Below are 24,459 nucleotides of genomic sequence, written 5' to 3' on the forward strand. Positions count from 1 at the left end.
AAAAAATGTCAATTCGTTTTGATAACAAACACGACTGAAAACAGCGTCAAAACACGACAAATGTAAAATGCCAAAGGCCAATCATTTGCCCAGGAAAGCTTCCCTCTCAATCAGCTGGTTTCTACATCGAGTGCATGACATGCATGCGAGCAGGTGCCGCTCGAGTACCTGCACACTTTCATTCACAAATCCACTTTGCTCTGTTGCCATCTCTCGGCCACATCTTGCAGCTCGGCAAGATTGGACGTTTTCGTACGACTGTGGTGGCCGTGCGACAGCCACCACAGCCAAGCAGACTACTAACATCACCGATTCTCTCTCCCAAGTTCTTTAAAAAAAAAAAACCTTTCCTCAAATCAAGAAGCACGTCGAACTTCCCCTCCCTCGTCATCCCACCATGCCCTCTCCCCCCCATTTAAATGTTCAACTTCTCCCCGACGTGGGGCAACACCGAGCCCCCTCCCCTCCTCCCACATACGGCTCAGCTGCGTTGGGACGGGTCCCCGCGATCTTCGACTCCCGTGCGACGGGCTGTAATGGGCTCGCGTTGTGTAAAAAAATACAAATATAATAAGCACATCGATCTGTCATTATCATCATTACTACTAACGACTACTATGCGAGAGTCGGACCTTGCGGAGGCTCGAGGGTGGCGCCGTTCTTGAGGCTCCACTGCACGGGCAGGATGCTGGGGCTGTCGGTGTGGCACACGAACGGCGCCCCCGCAGCCTCGGGCCCTCCGGCCGATCCGTGTCGCCGCACCGCCACGGTGCCGCCCCCGCCACCGCCGGACGCGCCGAGGGTGGCGATCGCGTCGAGCCCCGCGGCTCTGCTCGCCCGCGGCTCGTCCACCGCCACCACGAAGTACTTATCGCTCAGCACCTGCACGGGGGGCGGGCAAAAGACAAAGGTCCCCCGATATAGCCTCGACAGACTGTTGGGACAAGTGCTGTTAGCGAGAAGCAGCGCCTATCTAGGAAGGTCACCTCTGTCTCCCTCGTGGTGATGTTCACTGCACACCGCACCAGGTACTTATTTCAGAATGAGTTGACCTTGGGGAGGGCCGGGATCAGCTCGGATAATCGTCACTGTTGTTGTTGGCCGCGAGTGGGTATGGAACTCTGGTCGCCGGGTTTGTAGCGCAGCGGGAACACACGCGGGAGCGATCGCGTGCACGCAATCGCAAGGCGCACGCATACACGGCATATGCACGCACGCAGCTGCTTGCGGGGTTCACGTACACGAGCCCATCTGAGTGATGCACGAGTTGATGAAGCGCTCATCGCTGTGAGAGTTCCGAATGGAGATGTTTTTTTTTTATTCACGAGGTGACGCAGGTGGCACAATCGGTATGCAATTGGGGGGGGGGGAGGAAAAGAAGACAAGAATATCCAGCCAAGCAGCCTGGATGGCAAACATCCAAGAGTACAGAGTGGCAGGATATCGTGGTTTAAATTCAGATATATTTAATGCGTGCAGCTCGCTCGTTTTCAGCTCTGCCAAGAGGACTCTCACCATGTCACATGCTGGTGACTTTATTGAGATTCCACTTACTCGTTTAGAAGGGGGGAGGGGCTGCTGCTATAGTGGCTGATGAGAAAATATAGTCGATGAAAAATTGAATCACCCTCAAACTCTAATGGGCGCTCGATTGCACCAGACGTTGGGGTGTTAAAGCGGCATTTTTAACCAAAATCCAGTTCCAACGTTCTCTCAAGCAGCTCGGTACAACAGCTTGGGTTTTCCCATTTGTGGAGGCCCCTCGGGGGAATTTTGCACTGATGAGTATTTTTCACGAGGCATGAAAGCCGCTTGTTCTCGGCGTGCGCCGATACATTTTCATGCGTCCCCAACTTCAATCCCCGCAAGTCACGTGGCTTGACGGAGGAGGCGGCGCCGGCATTGGTGAGACATTCACCCCAGCAGTGGATGGGCCATAGTCGCCGAAAATGATTGCATGGCTCAGAACCAATGAGGTGGTATAATTGGTCATAAAAAAAAATGTTGGAGGATATATTATTATTATGTTTAGCATTGTGATCATCACACCTGGAGTCCAGCAATTTGGAGGCGAGGTGGTGTGGGCCACAGAGGTCACAGTGGACGTGACCTCTGGGTTGCCGACTTATCCATTCGTATTTTAGCATACTAACCCATATTTGTGCATCTCTCCAGGTCCTCTCAAGTGTTCATATGAACCAACATTTCAAGCAGCACAATTCAATACTCAAATGTGGCTCTCCTGGAGAGATAAGTGAGAGATGCAAGCACTGTTATTGACTCTTTTTCTACCCTTCTCCGCCCGTCTTTCGCAAATCAACCGGCTCTTCGGACTCTCCTCCCTCTGTCTCTCTCGAAACAAATGCAAATCACGAGTAGAATTGGTAATCGCGCCATTGTCATAGCCCCAGGCTATCACGAAAGGTGCAATGTTTCACATGCAAACAGTCTGCAGTAGCTTCACAGTCGAGGGAGCAATGTCGTTATGTGGGTTTATCCAATTTGATAATTTGGCGAGCCATTTGCCTAAATCGTATTATAAAAGCATGGCATTCCGCTTGTCCGTCAACTAAATTATGAGAGCCTTTCAAAAGGCCTGAATGAGAAAGTTAAAGAAACTGGAACCCCCCCCCCCCCCCGTGCCAGATGTGGGGGTAAAAAGTTGATCCAACAGGTTTCCAAAAGTTGTCGACCCCACACACCCCAAAAAATACAGTGAGCGAGTAGTGGGGGCAACGGGCGAGGCGTCCAGTGCCTCGAAGTCTTCGGCAGGAGCTAGAATAAGTTGGCCGTAGGCCGCCGACAGTTGAGTTTGGCAAATTTTAGATCCTGACACAGGCACATATGGCTAACTTTTTCTGTTTAACTTTAAACATCCACTGTGAAGCAGACAAAGATGATTATGTTTTGGTTAATACGTCCGCAGTATTAACCAGGGCAGCCTACTGGGCTCGAACCGTGAACCTCTGCAACGAGCGGCGAACGCGCCCGCCGCTCCGCCGTGTCGTGGAATACGGTGGTGGTTGGTTTGGGGATTTGGGGTGGGGGGGAGGGGAGGGGAATATCGTCAGACTTGACTTTGCCACTGCCCGACCACCGTCACAAGCTTGGGGACGGCCCGTACCGTGGCGACCGTGGCTGGGGAGATGCAGAAAGGGCTGGCGGGGTGCACGGCCTCCAGCTTCATGCCCGGCACGAGACGGTGGCTCCGCACTTCGGCACGCTCCTTCAGACACAAAGACAAAGTTGGCACCCCCCGACCCACGTATAGCCTTAACAGACTCTTGGGGCAAGTGTTGTTAGCGAATAGCACCGTTAAAAGGCCGGCACGGCACACGAGAGGGTACGTGGCCAGAACCACGCTCGGCCGTCATGTGTGTGTGTGCGTTGGGAGCGATAGTGTAATGGTGAGCGCGCACTGCGCTCCAAACCCGGCGAGCCGAGTTCGATTCCCACCCACGGCCAAAACCAGTGACGATTATCTGAACCAGTCCTGGGCCTCCCCTACGTCGACTCAACCGCAAACGAGTACCTGGTGCGGTGTGTACAAACACTGCCACTGGGGTGACAAAGGCGGCCGGGCGTGGTGTTGGCCACCCCCCCTCGCGAGCCGTGGCAGCCTTCATAGGTGCTGCTCGCTAACAGCACCTACCCCAACAGTCTGTTAAAGGCTCAACGGGGGTCTTTGTCTTCGTGTAAGCGCACTTACTTTAAAGATCTCTGGTGACAGGAGCGGCTCTTTCTTCTCGTACACAGAGCAAAGGACGGACTTCCACTCCTGCTCAGACTTCATCGTCTTGATGGCTGCGCAGGGAAACGAACAGGAACAGTATCGATCAATCAGCCGCAATGTATTATTATGTTCATCGCAACACAAACTTGGTGGCAGATTTGATCAACGCATCGGCAATGAAGGTATAAAATCTTTGTAAACGCAATAATCTCGTCGGGTGGCGGAGGGCTGACGTCAAGAATGTTGGCATAAGACTACCACGTGGCCTAACCCCCAATAAACAAATACAGATCATCACACTGGCTATGGAAGTTAAACATATATAAATTGTTCACGCAGTAATCCCTCGTTTCACGCGGCGGATGCGATCCCGATAGGTGCCACGTTAAGAAAAAACTGCGTTAAGCAATGTGCAACGATGTGCATTCTGCACTGTAACGGTGCGGCGTTCCACGTTAGAACGGTGGGGAGTCCTTCGTTATAACGGCGAAACGTTCCACGTTAGAACGACGTGCATTCCGCACTGTAACGGTGGGCCATTCTCCATTAAAACGGTGGGCCATTCCCCATTATAACGGCGAAACGTTCCACGTTAGAACGACGTGCATTCTGCACTGTAACGGTGGGCCATTCTCCATTAAAACGGTGGGCCATTCTCCATTATAACGGTGGGGCGTTCCCCGTTATAAACGGCGCGCCCCTATCCGCGAAAACGCCTCGCCGCGCGAGCACCGCCGCTCGTTAAAGCGAGCCACTCGCCGCTAGCCAGCACGGAACCCAGAGGCCGCGAACCCATCCCGGCGTCGTTTGCCGCGTCACCTGCAGGAGGCTCCAGCACGCACTGGCTGCGCTGTGCCCAGCCCAGGGGGTGCAGGCGCGGGTGCAGGTAGAAGAGCCACCGATCGTACTTTCCGCCGTGCAGCTCGCCCAGGCCGCAGTAGCGCAGCCTCAGCCGCCCCCCCACGTTGTGCGTGACCAGGACGGGCCAGCAGCGTGGCGGTGGGGAGGGGCTCTGCGGGTGGGGGCGCGCCAGGTGGGGGTGCTGGTGGGGGCTGGAGTCCCCCCGGTCGTCGAATAGCTCCAGCACGGAGCCCGGGACGATCAGCTCCATCGGCGGCTTCCCTCGGTTCGGCTGCGCAAAACACGAAGGCAAAGAGACCACACCCCACACCCCACCGTGTCGCCTTAACAGACTGTTGGGGCGAGTGCCGTTAGCGAGCAGCACCTATGAAGGTCGGCATGGCACACGAGTGGGTGGGTGGCTGGCACCACGCTCGGCCGCCTTTGTCTCCCCAGTGGCGATGTTTTACTACACACCGCACTATGTACTCATTTGTACCTGGGCCTCCTGTAAGTCCACACAATTTGATTCCCAAGGTGATTGTCTCATTACAGATTGTGCACGGTGTTCAACCACCACACGGCAGGTAAAGACACTTCTATGTCTGCATTTTCCTCGCACAGTTCAACTGGAGAATTTCCTTCCATGGTCTCGTTTTCCCAAGCTCTTATAACAACAACAACAATAATGATAATCTCACGATACCTGTAAACAATCTCATCTAGAACAACTTTGATGATCATGCTGTTTTGTCATTGTCAATAATGGGCATTTGGGCCTGCGCTCGTCTACTGTTTAAAACATTTTTTATTTAAAAAAAAGTTCCGTTCAGATGAAACTCGGTTGAGACCGCTGGACGACGGCATGGACGCAGCGAAAAAGGAAACGGCGTAAGCGAGTAAACATCTCGCGCGCGGCGGCAACGCAGAGGGATGTGGGTGGTGGGGCTCTCACCCCTTCCAGGAGGCTGGATGGAGCCGTCCTCGCGCCCGTCAGCGTCTTGATGAGGAACGCACCCCAGTCTTTGTACTTCTCCTTGATGGCTGTTGGACAACGCGGACAAACCGAGACCGGGCTCGAACAGAACTCCCGTGCGAACGTTCAGATTTAAAAAAATAAAAGTTACCAACGCTTCCCGATCGTCGGACAACAGCCGACAATTTAATTGGCACACAGCCAGTTTGCGAGAAGAGCCAAATCGGCTACAATTCTCTCCGGTTGGGTCACTCTATTCGGACAGCAAGCGCCGACCCTCACACCCTTCGTCTCCCCAATGCTGATGTTTTCACACACCACACCGGGGTAAAACATTTAATGCTGACTGGACGGGTCAGATAACCATCGAACTTGAGCCGCCAGATTCGTAACCGCTACGTGACCGCTCCCAACACCCCCAACACGTGCTCACACACACACACAAAGACTCCCCCCCACCCCATATAGCCGTAACAGACTGTTGGTGCAAGTGCTGTTAGCGAGTGCACACACACAAGTGCTCATGAACACATAAGCACACACGCACATGCACGCGCAAGCAAACGCAAGCGCACACACGCACACACGCACACACGCGCGTATGCACACATACTCAAGCACGCACGCGCACACACACGCACGCGCAAGCACGCGCGTAAGCACACACAAGCGCACACACGCACACACACGCACACATGCGCGTAAGCACACACGCACACACACGCACGCACGCGCGTGCGAGGACCTCACCCTCGGGCGGCTGCAGCTCGTTGCCGGTGAGTGCGCACCACCCGACGGGATGCAGGTCGGCAGTGCGCACGTCGCACCAGAAGTCGGCGCTCCGGTCGGCGCAGTAGCCGGCGTAGCGCAGCAGCAGCAGCTGCCCGCACGTGGTCACCACCTCGGCCACCCAGTAGGTGCCCGTCCCCCCGCGGTTCCTCACCTCGAATTTCATCCCGGCGGCGAAGCCGCTCTGCAGGCTCCGCTCCACCTGCGAAGGGGGTCCGTCGCGCGCCGTCGGACACCGCGTCGTTTCCTCACCCCCCCCCCCATCCCCCTCTCCATGAATGGACGGGGCCTGGCTCGAGGGCTTGCTTGGTTGGGTGTCCGCAAGCGGCAAGCGAGTGTTGGTAGGCGCAAGGGTAAACGAGGGCACAGGCGGAACGCGCTGCAGCTGCTCGCTCGCTCGTGCCACTGCTGGCAGCAGAGAGGCCTCCGGCGAGATGGTGGTGTTTTGGAGTCTCCACTTCCATGCCGAACAGACGTCTTGGAAGAGTTGGTGACGGCACCCCACGCTTGACCGTGCCACCACGCACGCGACCTGCCCATCGACTAACCGTGGTCTAACCCAATTATGCCGATCAATGGGCAGAGGCGGCGGAGGGGAATTTGAGACGCTCGCCCCCCCCCCCATAGTATCAACTGTTGCACCAGGAGACGGAATCGATCCGGCAACCTGGACTTTGATTGCAAGTCTGGTGTGCCGACCGTTAGACCACGGCAGCTCCCTGCCGGTAGATGTCTCACCGAGTGCCTGGCCAAATTTTAATTCATGCACGAGAAGAGAGTCAAGTTCGCAGGCGTCTCTCCGGACAGGCCCAGATGCCATCCAGGTACGGTTCAGATGTACCGTGACGCCTCTTGGTCATGCCCGGATATATACAAATTTTACTCAGATATAACGAACGTTTGTTTAGCGATGTCTCCGGCACTAGGCAACCCTACGGGGGCCCTGCACCAAACGGTGCATCAAAACACCAGCACGCACTGCTGCAAACCTTCAACAACACTGCTGGGAAGACCTTCCTGGCAAATTATACATTCCCATGGTGGGTGCGAGTCTATGCACAGATACAACCCCTTATTGACTTCCCACAAAGTTGTAACGGTTTTGCAAACTTCAGGAGGGATGACGGGCTTGCGAGCCGATCTCCCCGACAAGAATTTTAACTCGTGACCTCCTCAACGCGCGGGGGGGAGGGGGCTGGGGGGTCATGCACTCTTAACCGCCGTGCCACTCATCCAGACGCAGCGCGTGAAATGACATCAGGGTGCGTTGCGTTGAGGCGGACGCAGGGGAGACTTACGTGCTTGAAGGCCGTGTGAGGGACGGGTGTTGCGCCGCACTCTTCCAGGTATTCGTCCCAGTTAAACTCGACCTCCTCGGCACTGCACACCTCATCTGCGCGGCGGGACAGCCACCACCGGCGATCAATGGCGACGCTCGTTTCGATACAACCACCCCGAAAAAATCGACTCGAGACGCAATCCCAAAAAAACAGGCAACTGGGGACGTACGAAGCTGCAGACTCTCTCCCTCTAAAAAAAAAACTCAACATTTCAAGAGCCGCGATGCATTGTATGGTGAATACGAGATGGTGGGTCCTAAGTAAACAACGCGTCACGAAGCAGCAGTCCTCAAAGAGCCGCACGCGGCTCCGGAGAAGCGAGATTGCCGACCCGTGCTCTAAACTCTTAGCTCCTCGCACCAGCAAGGGGGCAATGAGTCCACTCGGTGACAATCCACAGCACAATCCCAACTTCTCACACAAGCCAGGGAACCTTCGGGGGGGAGGGCAGGGGTGGGGGAATTTATAGCAGCCAAATACTTTGTACGCATGTTTCTAGATGTTTGTTGTTGCCGTTTGGTCGACAATTAACGTGAACATATCCTTGTCGTTGGGCCAACTCGCACGGACTGCCCTGCTCAATCGGGAGAGGCAGAGGGACTCCGAGAGAGAGACTCCACTCGAAATCGGGAGAGACAGAGAGAGTCATAAATCTTCTTCTTCTTGGTTCTTTCGGTAAAGTCACGTAGAAGGGAAGTAATAAAATAATAAAAATAAAACTTCCCTTCTACGTGACTTTACCGAAAGAACCAAGAAGATGAATCCCTGCAGTCACGAAAGCTTTAAATCAAAATTTAGTCATAAATCTGGCGTTGCTTCTCCATCTCCACCCTACAATCAACAGAAGTGTTACGATTCTCGGCCTTTGCATTCGTGCGCGTCCGCGGCCCTGTACCTCTCGTGAAAACTACTGGACATCTGTGAAAAAGCTCATCAGATTTCTCAGGTATAAATACATATTCCGATTCCACTACGAGTTTTAAATCTCGTTGCTACGGCCCCGTTCGGACCGTCTCCCCTGGAATGTTTTGATTTGCGACGTCTGGATTGTCTCCAAGGTCTATCATTTGTTGCGTCTCGTAAAAGCTTTTACATCTCATCTTGACTCTACGCTTGTCGTCTTCACCGTCTCTGCCCTCTCCGTTTGTAGCAATGGGTGTCTCCTGCAAGCCCGCTATTTATTGTTCGTCTCATTCTGCATTCGTGGGGAGGTAGCCATATTTCAGGCAATTCCCACTTCTTCATCACACCTATTTATGTGCTTTCAAAAAGGCCCATTGCCTGAAACGTCGCCGATTATATATTTATTCATGTTTAAGGCCACGCACACAGCGTCACCGGCGAGTGTGTCGTGGTGTTATTTTTTTCGCCGTCAGCTGTGCTCTTGCACACGACCGCCAACGCGTCTCATTCAGCGTCAACGGCTACGCGAGAAAGAGATAAACATCACCCGCTCATTCACTCTGTCATCTCATCTCATTTTACATTCACGTCGAGAGCCTAAGCTCAAGGCGCCTTAGCTTAAGGCGCTCGATAATAGGGTTTAAAAGCGGTAACAACAACAGAGTGAATTAGATGGCAATGGCTTGTAAGGGCCGATGAATGAGTGGCCGTAACAGAGGCCACGTGGGGGACATGAAAGGGCTACAGGGGAGGGACGGGACGAGTGGAGGGGTGAGGGGAAGAAAGAGGAAGGGAATGGGCGATGGAGAAGAGGTGAGGATTTAAGAGAGGAATGGAAGGAGGTTAAGGAGAGGGACTGCTTCAAGTACAGGGGAAGTTGAACCCTTTTCTATTCCGATGGTGTACGTGTTACGTCACCGGTTTTCTTCAGACTCGGTTCCGATGACGTACAAGGCCATGCACGAGGGAGTGTGGCTGTTTGGCGCCAGCTACCACAGTGTGGTTATGTCGCTACAGTTCTCTGCGGTGAGTACAACGTCTTTAAAAACAGCGGCGCAACACCTCTCTAAATAAAATTAATGCTAACCGCTTGCCTGTTCTGAGATTCAGCGGTGAACGGGACACCCACCCTGCAACTTGCAGACGTCTCCGAACGGGAAAGGAGGTTAATTACCACAAACGAACGAATGAATCCTCACAAGCCCTAGCGAGCGCTCTGTATGCGAGAGTGAACGGCACGCTGAACACAACGCCCGTTGGGTTCACAGCTCGCGTTCGGGGGCACCCCGCGGCAGAACACGAGGCTCTTCCCCTCTCGTTCGGAGCACGCGAGGGGATGTGCGGTACGCGCACACAGACGGTACGCCATAGGGAGGGGAAAAAATATATAGAACGCGAGCCACACGGTGTTCCGCGTGTCAGCTCTTATTCTCAACGACAAGCGAATCTTTGAAAGCTCTTAGCCCTGGGGGTGTGGTGGGGGGGGGTAACGATGTCTCGAGTTCAATCGTGATGAGACACGCGGCGTCGCAAGTGAGCTGCGTGCGCGTGAATAATTACAAACGCAAAGGTGTAACGGTAAAGACGCAGCCCAGCAACGGTGCCTGCCGCGAAGTAAAATGCAAGGGTAAAGGGGCAGCCCTGCAATTACTCGCTCGCACCACGCACGGGCAGGGAGGCCCCGTCCACACGACGGGGAGCTCTCGACGAGGCAGAGAGAAAGAGACCGTTCCATGCTGGCCGCAAGTCTTGGAAGCAGTGGGAGTGACCCACACTCTACCCCACCATCGGCTTACTGTGAGTTACCCATGTATACTGCTGGTTGGACAGAGGAGGGGTCTGGGTGGGGGTGGGCACGACACAGTCAACGGTAAACAAATGTCAAACGGGCGAACAGAGTAAAAAAACACACCACTGGTGTTGATGTATCTATGTTGTGCGTCTCTCTCTGTGTGTCTCTGTGTTGTCTTTCTCTGCTTGCGTGTCTGTCTGTGTGTCTCCGTGTGTTTTGTCTCTCTCTCACATTTAGTTCTACCTGATGAGGACTGCTTGTGTTGCAATGGAAACGTCGTATTCTATTATTTCATTTATTTTCTTTCTACGTGACTTTACCGAAAGAACCAAAGGGTAATTCCTGCCGTCACGAAAGCTTCTAATCAAGTTTGGATGATAAGTGTTTAGCAAGTGGGGGGAGGGGCTTTTCCAGTAGCTGGGGGCTTCAAACCCAACCAGCCCCCCCCCCCCAACCACCCCCGACTTGTCAGAGGGCTGCCCCCGTTGATCACGAGAACCCTGCATCTGGAAGATGCTTTTGGATCATGGCTAATGCGGGCACACGCGAGAGGCAGCAATGCAAACTGGGTCACATTTGTTCAAACGCTTACCGAACGATTCGCGTGGGCCTCGATAAAAAACTCACGCCAGACAAGGCGCTGCATCCCCAGGGACGAGGTCTGAACCGCTTCACTCGCACGTCCCTCATCGGAGACCTCCGCCCTGGCCTAGGCCCAACTCTTTGCCAAATCACCGCTGGTGACGCTTGGCTCTGCGCTGCAATAATTATCCCATTCACTCCACAATGACAGATTGCGCTGCCGAGGCAAGAAGGCTGAAGAAAGTGCATCACCCCGAGAGTAGCTTAGAGGCAATTGAAGGATCTCACAAGTAGTTATATGATCTCTTTCTGCGGCTGTTTTCTAACATAAGTGCAAAATGAAAGCCTTCCCACGCCACGTCTTATCAGGGGGGGTGGGTGGAGTTTGTTTGACTATACTTCGCCAAACCGGTCCATGTGGGTTGATGAAGTCAGTGTACTTTAGAACAGTTTAGACACCGCTCGCCAATAATGTTAATCACGGGCCCGGAATCAAACCGTAGCTCAGTGCGAGAGTGCGTCAACGACTGTGCCACTGCTTCCCCACCCGAATGAAACATAAGTGCGGAGATAACGGTGATGATGAGGATGCTTGATGACAAGGACAGCAATGATCGCACGTGCGGAGTAACGCGGCGGCCAGAGAACAAGGCTGTCTATACATCTGCATCGCTGTGCACTCATTGGGAATGTGTGCGCTGTGCGAGTGACCGTTCTTCGGCAAAAGGGGTTCCAACTCGAACCAACCTCGTGCAAAGAAATAAAGAAGGCATCCCGAATTGGCGCGAGGAGTTGGCTCGTACAGCTGGAGAGGCGGCGGCGGCCCAAACCCGGTCCCCAAAACGAGAACAGCTCGGTGTGGCGGGAGGCAGGGCGATTACAAACATCGCTCATTGGGTTCTCAGGATCTCTCCTCGCCCCCACCACCACCTCGCCAGCCGATGGACCGGTGGCACGCGCGGCAAGGTTAAAGCGTTGGCACAACCGCACACGGGAGCGGGAAATAAAACGCGTGCCAACGCGGGCGACGAGCGCCGTGCTCGAACACCGAACCCGCCGCGCGCAAGTCGCCCTTCCCTCTTGCAAGCTGCTGGTGTCGAAGGTACGAGCCGCATCGCGCAAAGCCCTCGAGGGTATGTAACCGACGAAAGCCTTAACATGTCGCACTTGGGAAACATTTGTCCCATCGTCCCACCTCGTGAAGCGAGCAGCACAAGCCGCACACGCGTGTGTAGCCGCACACGCGTGTGTGTGTAGCCGCGCACACACGTGCACGCGCGGCCACGTCGTTGAGTGGAGCGGCGGTGCAGCGGGTCGGCGCACCACGCCCCGAACCCACCGACCCCCCGAGTTTCGATTTAATTCCCGCTCACGGCCAACATCGGTAACGGTCGTGGGCCTGACCTAGGCCAAGGCCGCATTAATTGAGAGGTGGAGCCAGTGGGGAAACATCAGCACTGGAGAGACAAAGGTGGCCGGGCGCCGCGCAGCCTTATTAGATGCTCGCCGACAGACAGCAGTTTCCTAAAAAGCCGACGGAGGCTGTGCAGAAGGGATCTTTGTCTCTGCCAGAGAGCTTGTTTGCGGTTTTGTGCACGCAGCATACATAGCTGTCATTCGCCGCTGCTGTTTGTTTGCAGAAGGGGAGGGTTGTGTCTCCCTCGTCAGCAAAAACCTGTAGCCATGCGGGACTTGTGGTGGTTTTGAGAGCCTCTAGTTAGGCCTCAGGGCTGCAGTTCCTAATGGGTAGTTCCCTCTGGCAGATCTAAACAAGTGGTGGGGTGTAGAAGGCTGACCAAGCAATTGCCGTTATGTTTTATTTTGTTTATAATGGTGGGTGGTGGTGGTGGCGTTCACAAGAATCTAAAGAAGGCAAAACGTAAAATGTTCTGAAAATGCCAAAACCGCCCCCACTCAGTTTGAGAACACAGTGCTGTCTCGTTTGATTTGACATCTTGCCATTTTTCACCAATTACTTTCCAATTGTCTCATCAGCATCCAATCACTTTGGTTAACCATTTGTACTCGAGGCCGAATGCAATTTATTTTTTTACCAAGTGGCACTTTTTTCGTAAAACAAACTTAGGTTCACCATCACAACGATGTGTGTTGAGCGTGAGAGCAAGGAGCAAGCACCACCAAGGTCCCAGGCGTGACGGCGGGCTTCAGTAACCCGTGGTCAAATTGGGTTCTCGAGTGCGTCGAGCAGCCAGACTCGTCGGCAATGACCTCCCGCCAACTGACTTTTGGGGTTTTCCACTTAACGTGGCGGTGGCACAGCCCTGAGGACGAACGATGGCAGTTCGACCGCGATGCGACGGACGTAACCCCAAAGCGGCGCGTGCAGGAAAGGTCAAAGGGCCCCTTTAGTTTGGATAAAAGCTCAGGGAGGCCGTTTTCCCACGGGACGATTCTCTAACCGGGAGTGGTAATGGAGTTGCTCTTCCAGAGTTCCAAGTGGCATCAGATGGTAATTTCTTCGTATCGTGACGGTCACGGTGTGGACTATTGAATTAAAGTCGGGGGGAGGGGGGGGAAGGTGAAAAAAGTATGAGAAAATTAATACAATTGAGAGCAGGCCCTTTGGCAGTGGGTTGAATAAATAATATGGAAACAAACAACAAAAATGAGGTCAACTAATCACATGAGGGAAACATAAACAACTGCCAGTTGTTAAAAAATTAAGAGGGGGGAAAAAGAGAAATGGCATAAAACACATGAGAACACGGAATGGTATGCAGTTTTAATGATCAATAAACGTGGTTTAAGTGCCCAAAATTCGCTGTGATCTGAGATAACCTTAGCAAAGTGAAGATAATTATTTTATAATAAGACGTGAATTCGTAGTTAGGAGCTGATAAAAAAAAACTGTAATGGCCCATCAAGGTGCCATTCAATTCATTTTAGAAGGATTTTCTCGAAGGCCTGTTTCATTATGTTCGAAAATGTGCGTTACATGCATTAAACTAGTCTTAAACCATAATAAAAAGTCACGCATTTCGTGAACACCGTTGTTCATTCGCATGGCTGGGCTTCACGGTGATAATGGGATTTTCTCCCAACTCAATAAGGTCATACTACTCACCCCGGAGAACACTCAATTGCACCACACGCTGCATTTTACTGCCGTACTTGGCTTTGCAATTGGAATTGGTCTCATATTGTGCAAATAATAAACCATGTTTCTCGATTTAAAATAAATGCCTTTTGTCCACTCTTGTTGAAATGCGAGGTTTTTTTTTTTACAGCAGCCGCAGCCGCGACTTCACATCACCGAATACAGCATGCCAGCACCTGGGTGGCACACTGGCTACAGACATTGACTTGCAATCAGAACGTTGCAAAGTTTAATTCCTGGTCAGGGGAGTCCACTCGAGATCTTAATTGCTCCCGGATGGATAAAACTGACGCCAACTTGGTGCGAGTCAACACACGTCGTCTCAAGCATGGACTCATCCTCCGTCATAGGAATGTGGAATTTCCATCCACTGGTTCAAGGATTGAGCAGCAAATGATTTGGATTATCAAAAAGACACAAAGACAAACATCGCCCAAAAAGCCTTAAACAGATTGTTGGGGCAAGTGCTGTTAGTGAGCATCTATGATGGTCAACACGGCACGCAATGGTGTGGCTAGCACCACACCCGGCCACCTTTGTCTCCCCAATAGGGAAGACCTGTTCAGAAATTCGCCAGTGTTGTTGGCCAGGAGCGGAAATCGAACTCGGGTCGCCGGGACCATTGCACGGGGCACGAACCTCTCCTCTAACGCTCCCAACTATTGACCAAATCACCCAGAATCCACTCAACCTTGTCCGATCCCAGACACGAATTAGGGTTTTTGCCTGGATGGTGCTAGAATTGGGTGACCACCATGCACAGGCTGTGGAGGCCATGGCGGGCAGCAGAGGGCGAAAGCAGCAACATCCATTATCGTACTGCACATCTACGCTCACACATGCTCTCCGTGCCTCCACCAACCGGCACTGACCAAGTGGAGCGACGTGCGATCAGACAGCCAACCACGACTCGCACAGCAAGCGAAAGCCCTCATCCAGCAGTGGATCAACAAAAGGGCTATACATGTGAACTCTGTGTACCCGTGACGGAAAAGGAGCTGTACAATGTGCAATCTTCTCCGGATCACTGGGTTGTAACAATAGCGTTATGCCCAATTTCCTGTGCATGCCAGTGTTCACTTATCACGAAACAGGCACCAGATGTCAATTCATTTGTTAGAGATACAAACAAGCAGAATCTGTTGACTTGCAGATTAGAGGCTGAAACTGAGTTGGGGGGGGGGGTTATTCGTAAGAAGGTGACTGCAAGGCGATCCGATTCCACCACGAACCACTCTAATCCAGACGGCAAACTGTGGATTAAACCGGGATTTCAAGAGTAGGGATTTGATGGCCTCAGGCCATTCATAAATAACTGCGCACACAAAAACTCAAATTTACATTTGTTGTTTTGCTTCCAGAACGTCGTGAGAATTTTATTTTATTATGTTTTATTTGTATTATTTTATTATTTCCCTTCTACGTGACTTTACCGAAAGAACCAAGAAGATGAATCATTATAACAACAATCGTGATAACAATGACAATAATAACAAAAAGTGACATGATGTGAGCTCCATCGAGCCGTTGAGACACAAGGTGATGCACTTCTCACTGTGAGAGTTCTAAAAAGGGAAATTGAGTTTAATTATAACTAGTTTAAAAAAAAGTAGACAAACTGAATTAAAAAAAGACTTGAGAGAAATTAAATTAAAGATATTACGATTAATTGTTCCAGCTCGTTAACCTTAGGAATCTCCATCCCCCATGGCGTCTAACAAAGTCGCACAGTCTTAGTTTCATGTTCTCCCATTTGATGTCAACCCATTCCCAAATTACATTTTCAAAGGGAGCTTCTCTCCACTTTGCCGATCAAACTTATTTATAATCTGCCGTCAGGTTACGTAACCATCCCCCTTTCATACTTCACAGCGCCAGTTGCCAAGCTCCGTGTCTTTTAATTTCCGCTTGCTCCGTCCACTCCACTCGCAAGCGGCACGTAACGTTCGCCAGGCTCGCTCGTCCGATGTCAAGGGTCAACGACGAAACGTGACCTCGCACTCCAGAGCGGTCAGTCCCACGGAAGGTGGAACGGCTCGGTACCCCGCGATTCACAAACAGCAAGGAGGTGCACGTCACACAGCGATGCGCCGCTCCCTCCGCTGCTCCCGACGCAATCACCTGGGGCTCAGCCACCACCTCAATGTAAAATTTGAAAAGTAGAGTCGTTGCACTACATCCACGTCAACCCACCTTTCTTTTGTGCTGCCATCATAAAACATTTCGCGTTTTCCAATGTGCTGCACGTGCCGGTTTGCGCTCACGTTTCTGAGCTCTCTGGACGAGGCTGACTTCATCAACAATGAACCAAAGTCAGGCATGGCATGTCTACCAAGCGACAGCTGCTTGCTCGAACTGCTAACTGAACCGAGAATATCAGCTAACGTGGAATCAGATTCGTGCTTCGATGAGTAAAGTAGGACATTTGTCTCTCCAACGATTCAATTATCGTGACACGGAATCTCATTTTTTTTCATTTCAACGGTATATCGTTTGTTACATCGTCGTGAATACATCACCTCGAAGTGGCTGCAGGCGGCTGGGGGGGGGGGGTCACGTGAACAGATGAAACAACGGCCCCGTGGTCAATCCACTGCGGGATGAAGTCCTCCCCTACACCATGTCAGTCAAGGGGGATCTCGTCTAGCCAGGCATCCCAAGCCCCCCCCCCCCCAACGCACAAATCTCCTCTGCTCTGCGGGGGGTCACGCAGACTGACACCGTTTCTTATTTACAAAACGCAAGAGCCCGATAACGTCACGAAAAGAGGTTCCGCCGACAGAGTACCGCAAACATCCTGCGACTGTCCCCAGTGCAATGAGGGGACGGGAGAAGCGGGGCCCCTGCTGACCCAACAAAGTCGGGGACCTCGCTTTGGGGGGGGGGAGGGGCGGTGAAGATTTAAATGGGGAGGGGAAAACGGGGGATCGAACCAACACGATGAGGGAAGACCAGGGGTAGAGGGGGAGAGGGAAAGGGGTTTAATCGGAGCAACACCTTGAGGCCGCCGCTTCTTACCGGAGCCCACAAGTTCTCCGTTCGTCTCAGCGGAGACCAACATCTCTCCGGGCAGCGTGGGCTTGGTGGTTTCCCAGCCATCCATGGTGTGCGGCGGGGCGCACCGACCAGCCAGCTGCTTCGTGACCTCCCAGGTGCCCTGCAGGGCCTGCGAGAGGGACGACAACGACGACAACGAGAATGATCATCAGCGACCGATGACCACCGCGTTTGGCTCCGCACATCCGAGTCGCGCTCGAGTTTTAGTCTTTTTTCGGGAAACTGTGCGCGTTGCAAGTTGTCATCGTCGTCGTTTGTTTTCAACGGCAAAGGAAGGTTTTCGAGATGCTAATTAACAGCTCAAGAAAGGTCCAGCGTCCCACGGTGCCCCTTTGGTTAGAGTGGGGAGCCGGCCGGCAATCCCAAGGTCCAGATGAAAATCTGGGTTCCAGCCGCCCGTGATTAAGCTGGGCTCTCTCATCCCATTGCTCGTTTGAGCAGGGGAGGTAGTTTGACCTTGCCTTTATGAATTTAACTATAACAAGAGTAAAACATGATCCAGTAGCTGCGAGATAAACATTAAAATGTCGTCTTGGCATCAAGAATGTGGCGCGGACCGTTCAAGTGACTCGTCCGGATTCATCACGCTAGTAACGGCGACGCGATGTTGGAGCTCACCACAAACCGGGGTCGTCTACCTCCAATTAGTGCTGGTGGCTACGTACGGTGCAAAACAAGTTCAACATACGTACATTCAAAGGGGTATTTGTGAACTAAAATTGTATTTTAAATTTTAACAGATAAAGCTCAATGAGCTCTCAAGCTCTTTTTCAGAAGCGACCTCGCTATGACAAAGGATAGCTCAACAAAGTGGCTTATTGCATGGACATATATAGCAGCCAAATACTCTAAATGCACGTTGATGGTAAATGTGGAGGGAACATCCGGAGGACCTGGAGAACAATTCAAGCGACCACCACGGGGAGAAACGCAGACCTCAATATACAACCGAGGGGCCCGAATCAAACCTACGACCTCCTTTGTACCAGGCGAGGTAGTTAACATCTCACCACAGCATCACCCCCTTTGTGTTTCTCTCAGGCATCCGCCCGCTGCGCGTGTTAAACGTTTTTAGTCAAGTTACGCGGGAGGGGGGGGGGCAGAGGGGCGGGGGAACGCGCTGCAACATCGTCACACGTGCGTCGAAGAAGCCCAAGCACACACCACTCGGCTCTCCAAAAGGGGGCAGAGAGAGGAGGGGAGGGTGACAACAACAACTAAAATAACCTCCACAAGTAACGGAGACGTCCCAGGTAACTCGGGCTGCGGAAGTATTTTTCGGACGTTGGCCGGGCGCCAGAGATCGTGACACGCTGTCGTTCTCCCGGCGCTCATCAACGACGGCTCACCTTCAACGGGCCGTCGCACAGCGGCTTGTAAGCGATTTGGCAAATTGTCGACGGTCGATTTGTCACGAAAAACAACGCGCGTCCGCAGGCTCGGTAAATATATCTTGGTTCAGGTGCCGCCACCCCCCCCCCTCCCCACCCCCGCAGTAACAAACCACCCCGAACACTTCCCCACCCAAAAAAAAACACGTGTATCTGCAGCAGAATTTTTTGTCCTACTGTGTGAACGGTACACACGCAGCAGCTGAGACAAGGCCAGCTGCGCACCCTTCGAGCAAGGACATAATTAGATCACTAATCGCCAAGAGCCATGCTCCATTCACCGCTGGATAATCCCACTGCAATTGCATTTTTTTTATATCGAAGAACGCTTCTACAATTAGCCTTGGTCGGAGCGTCGCCTGCCTCCTCGGCCGGTTCGTATATATATCGTTACTTTATCCGTGCAATGTCAGTGTAGCTGTTGCAGCCGTATGAAATGTTTTGATAGCTTTGACATGCATCTACGTATATACGACGTAGAATATTTTATTTCATCAAGACCTTGGCTTGCGACAGCTTGGACGGTTGCATCAATTCCCGTTTAAACAAATGGCTCTGCACAGTCCACAAACCGGCAAGCGTACTGGTACTTTATATCTAGCTGTCGTTTCTGGCATCCGATTGATCGTATGTACGTGGTCAAATGACAATCACCAAAAATATATACACATGTATAAAATAATAAGCCACACGTACTTGTGGCAAAAAACATTCATAAATAAGGTTATCTCTGGTGTTGGCCAATTAGTTTCTGAAGACGATGCTAATATTATCAGAGTATGTTTGTTTGCATGTTCACCACACGCAAGTGTGGTTAATGCAGACTTGATTCCTTGCAAAAGGTACGCATTTGGTGTTTGGAGATATTAACACCTTCTTAGGTTTTTTCGGTAAAGTCACGTAGAAAGTAAAATAACATAAAAAACAAAAAATCACGACGTTTCGGAGGCAACACAAGTCTCCGTCATCAGGTGGGACCGTCACAACCCACCTGATGACGGAGACTTGTGTTGCCTCCGAAACGTCGTGATTTTTTGTTTTTTATTTTATTTTACTTTCTACGTGACTTTACCGAAAAAAAAACCTAAGAAGATGATTCCTTGCAGTCACGAAAGCTTCAAATCTAGAAATATTAACACCTGTTTTATTTCCAGAAAGGGTAAAACGTATTCTTCTTAAAAAAAAATTACAAATATTAACTTTACAGGAAAACTCGGGTGATCCGCGCCACGATCATACGCAACTCCTATAATTATCCATGGCAGCTGTAGGATCGGCACAAACTCCTATGTTTCACGGGGCTATTTCTTCCTATTATCCACAATTTTACCAATAATGCACAGCGAATCAGCCTCCTAATGCTCGCGGATGCGTTCGCGGCTGAGAGCAATTACACGGCAAATCACTCCCATTTATCCAGGGGGTCATCTATCCGCAATATTTGACCCTGCTGCAGATAAGAGTAAAATTGCGGATAGTAGGATCCGCGATCTTGGTCCACGATAGCCACGTAGATTATAAGAGGAGTTCTCCGTCTCTGGTATTCAGCCCTCTGTAATAATCATGAACAATAGGACGCTCGCGTTAACACTATGTCGTGCATAATTACCGACGTGATAACCAACAACAATACATTTCTATAAACCCGCACCTGCCTCTGACGAGTAGTCTTTTTTCAAATTAAGCGCCAATTCACCCATGTAAGCAGATAGATAAAAAATGCATCCCTCTGCCAACATACCCAAGATATATATCGTGTATACAACAAAAAAAAAACACACTAGGGATACATTTTTTATGGCATTTCAAAATAAATGGAGCATATCCTCGCCCTTAAGGATTTGCAAAACAACTTACTCGCTTGAAAGAAAACTAAAGAACCGGCGTTGTACTTATCAAAGATGTATACATGTACACATAAAGACAAAGAACCCCCGTGTAGCCTTAACAGACTGTTGGGGCAAGTGCTGTTATCGAGTAGCAGATATGAAGGCCGCCACAACACACAAATGGATGGGTGGTCAGCACCATGCCCGACCGCCTTCGTCTACCCAGTGGTGATGTTTTTACACTCCGCACCAGATACTCATTTGAGGTCGAGTCGACCTAGGGGAGGCCCAGGAACGGTTCAGATAAGCATCACCAGTGTTGGCCATGAACCGGAATCAAACCCGGGTCGATGGGTACGCAACGCAGTGCGCTACCCGCTACACTACCACTAATACAAAGATCCCCCCTGAAGCATTAATAGACGAACACTTAAGCTTTAGCGACCAATATCATCCGTAATAGGTTGTTTTGGGTTAGATCGCGTAAGTGTGAATGCGTCACCATTGGTACCTCATTTGCCAGTAAAAAATATGATAATAGTTGTTTTAACCCTTTTATCTGGCAACAAACTGACACATTATCAGAGTTATGTTTTTTGTTTGCATTATGACTGCAGGTATTGTGGTCTATGCAAACATGACTCCTCGTAAAAAAGGTGTCAGTTTTGTGAATGCGTCGTCAAACCCGCCACCAGCCGACACAGCCAACTAGTGAGGAGGGTGCTCCAACACACCGGTGTGTGCTGTACCAGCATAGCATCGGCACGTTGTGTTTACGCGACAAACCTTACTACTAATCGGCCGTGTCGGGGCTGGTGGCGGGTTCAACGACACAATCAAACTGACGCGATCTAATCCAAAACGACCTACAATGTGGCCTCAACAGACCGTTGGATCAAGTGCCGCTAGCGAGTAGCACCCGTGATGGCCTGCACGGCAGACGAAGGGGGTGGGAGGGGGGGGGGTCGGTGGCCAGCAGCACGACGCTTGGTACCAAGACGCTGCGGCAAAACGGAGCACACGGCAAGTGCAGCTGCGGTTGCCCCTTCATGTCAAACGGCACTCGCACCTTCGCCGTCGATTTTCCGCCCGCCGTGCGCAACGGTTCAAGGACAAAAGCAATTGGGCAGCATTCCGCCGGTTCTGGCTTAATACAAATGGGCCGTGCTTAAACACAAACCGAGCGTGATGGGGGGGTGGGCGGCATGCCAGGCAAACGGAGCACAGCCAACAGACCGTGTGCAGTTTAAAGTCCAATGCTAAGCGGTGTGCCGCGAGTTATATTGTATTACTGTACTTTTTTTTATTTTACCCATTATACCAGATTACAGTTCAGACATCGAGGTGATCAATGCCAAGCAGTTTCCATTCAAAGACTCCGGTTGTGGAAATTCTAAATTGCTATGGCAGCGGTGACTTTTGGCCCACTGACCCCGCCGCCCGCACCCTTCCGGTACGAAAATCCCTCTGGGTGAGATTCGAACTCGGAACATTCCGGTCGCGGGTCGAGCGCTCTGACCAGCGGGCCAAACGGCGACGCTGTGAAGACCGACCCCCTCGGCGTACGGCGAGACGGGGAATAAAGAGTCACGGACGTAAAATAAAAAGGCACTTGAAATGGATCAACGCTCGCACACTCCAGCGCCGTAAAACATTCTTTTTACTATTTCCGTGCGCATCGTGCCAACGGTCATTTCACAAAGTTCCATTTGTATTCTGCAACCGGTGCGTTTGGACTAAAAGTGAGCCGGCACAGATTATTTGACCAGCCAACGCACCAGCTGGGACCAATACACACTCAAGGGAAATAATGATGATGTATGTAATGCCATCATTTTTTGCAAACTTGTTATCAGGTGATTTTGGCAATCCACGAATCGCATCTGGAACTCTGCATGACTGGATCTCGAGAGAGAGAGAAAGAGATAAGGTGATGAGATAAATTGATGAGAGAATGTGATACGAGATAAAGTGATGAGATGCTTATTTATAATATTTTTTTTTCTTTTTTGTTTTATGATGTCCATGCATTTAATAGGTTATGTACGTATTTGTTTAAGGTAATTCGCAAAAAGAAGATAGGTTTTCGAAGGACAATATCATTATCCACGAAATGTGTTATTCTGAATCAGAATATTTGTTTATACTGGAAAAATCCGATGAGCTATGAAGCTATTTTTCTCAAACGTCCAGTAGGGATTGGTCAGTACGTGACAACAGACAATACAAACACACGATCGGAGTGCAAAGCATAGGAAAGGTAAGAAAATCACTAACGAAAAATACAAATACAACGAAACATTTTTATTTTACCAAGCAAAGCCCACTGAGCTATTAGCTCTTGCGAATAGCGAGGTATCACTCTGCCACATTCGCCTGACTGTTTCATCTCATCCACGCTCTGTTCCACCCTACAGGGTCACGGACGTTTCTCCTTCTGTTCCCCCCGTCTCTCACAATGCACCACTTTGGAATTCCCTCCCTCCCATGGTCTCTGTCCCCGCCCTGACCCCCCCCACCCCAAGTTATTCTCGTGATCTTGCTCAGTTCAAGAAACGTACGGGCTCTTAACTCTCACGCCTTCAAAGGCGCAGCTTGATGCTGGCCACTTGGCGCTGTAAGCCGTTGGGCCCTCCGCGTCGAGCAACCGTGATGTAAATGTGTGTAAAAAATTTTTTTTTATAAGTATCTCATCACAATACGGAGAAAATCCACGTTACCTCGCAAAGGAGCCCTTTGCTTTGAAGCTGCAAAACACCTCGGTGCATCGCTGTAATGGAACACGGACCCGGCGAAAAACCCATGTGACCATGGGGAGAGAGACATGCAAACTCGTCAGGTTCGGGATTGAACCCACGACCTCCTCCATACCAGGCGAGGAAGTTAACATCTCACTCACACCAAACTCGCTTTGCCAGTTTTACAGCGTGCTCTGCTAACCAGAGAGGGGGGGGGGGCACTGCTGCCCTCCATTACCAATGTGAATACCGAACATAACACCACAACGTGTGACCGTGCGTCCCGGTGGGTACGCAAATATAACGGTACAGTACGACACAAGTTAACAGCGCTTACATGTAACATCGCAATGTATACATGGATTGTGATTTTAAACAGGTATCATATATTGTTAAGGCTAAAAGCAGGGGATGTGTGGAGATGGGGATACATCTAAATCATCCTCGACTGCGGCATTTAAACTTGAACGCATCACATTTATATGTTCGGCTTGGGAAAAAAATATGTATTAAGAAAATGACCACAGCTTAAGGATAATGATGCCACACACTGGACTTGCAATTCGGCCGTCGCCGGTTCAGTCTCCTGGCGTGCCGGGCGACACAGCGGTACAAGTTTCTTGCATCCCTCTGTCTGCCCTTCATTAACTGGGTTACACGCCACAGTGAGCCGCACGGCATAGGTCGCAGCGTTTAAAATGATGGCCAAACGTGAGAGAAAAAAATACAACCCAATTTATTTTTGACTTCAAGATCCAAAAATATAGACATTTACAATTCCCAAATTAATCCCGAGGATGTAAAACACAATCACTCGTGTAGTTCACGTGCCAAAGGAGTTAAACGAAGCTAATGACACGTAATCCAGTCGCCTGGAGGCCACGGAGCTTTTACAAGCCAGGCACAATAGTACACGAACAGTGGGTAAACACTGCAACGGTCGCATTTCCCCGTGCATGTTGTGCGGCTGTGGCTTTCTCTGGCGCTGAGCCTCACGCAAGCATCACGAATCTTTTTTTTTTGCAAAGGACAATACAATTTGTATTAAAATAGCATGTAAAATGAGAACGCCTCCCTCAATGGGTGTACACAAACAGTGGGAATATTCATCGTACGTTGAACTTCTTTCACGCTGTACGTAGCCAAACGTGCAAAATTGTAGGGTGCATAATCGTGCATTTAGAGACGGAAAGAGACAATCACAGGGCAGGGGATAAAAAGGGCTCCGGATGAAGGAGGGAAGAGAGGTAGGACAGCAGCGATTCCATGGATGATCTGTGAGATGGGCGAGTGGATTCTTCGGATCGATCCAGGGCTGGATCGGTATCGGATTGCTCGAGGAATTTTTAAATATCCCAGCGTAATATTCAC

The 24,459-nt window shown here is 51.0% G+C and overlaps 1 protein-coding gene across 2 annotated transcripts in view; it reads right to left on the reverse strand.

The window, feature by feature from the left end:
* The window catches only part of LOC144730030 (scm-like with four MBT domains protein 1), a 76,007-nt gene that overhangs the window by 16,571 nt on the left and 34,977 nt on the right, over nt 1-24,459 (reverse strand). For both annotated transcript variants that reach the window (XM_078610499.1, XM_078610500.1), the window contains exons 2-9: nt 17,092-17,239; nt 7,637-7,731; nt 6,300-6,540; nt 5,529-5,617; nt 4,553-4,865; nt 3,710-3,804; nt 3,125-3,226; nt 633-882 (exon numbers count right to left, since the gene is read on the reverse strand). In XM_078610499.1, the coding sequence (XP_078466625.1) occupies nt 633-882; nt 3,125-3,226; nt 3,710-3,804; nt 4,553-4,865; nt 5,529-5,617; nt 6,300-6,540; nt 7,637-7,731; nt 17,092-17,176 (1,270 nt within the window). In that variant the 5' untranslated portion in view covers nt 17,177-17,239. The remainder of the gene's footprint in view (nt 1-632; nt 883-3,124; nt 3,227-3,709; nt 3,805-4,552; nt 4,866-5,528; nt 5,618-6,299; nt 6,541-7,636; nt 7,732-17,091; nt 17,240-24,459) is intronic.

This window comes from Lampetra planeri, chromosome 34 (assembly GCF_965212315.1).
Source record: "Lampetra planeri chromosome 34, kcLamPlan1.2.h2, whole genome shotgun sequence".
NCBI lineage: Eukaryota > Metazoa > Chordata > Hyperoartia > Petromyzontiformes > Petromyzontidae > Lampetra > Lampetra planeri.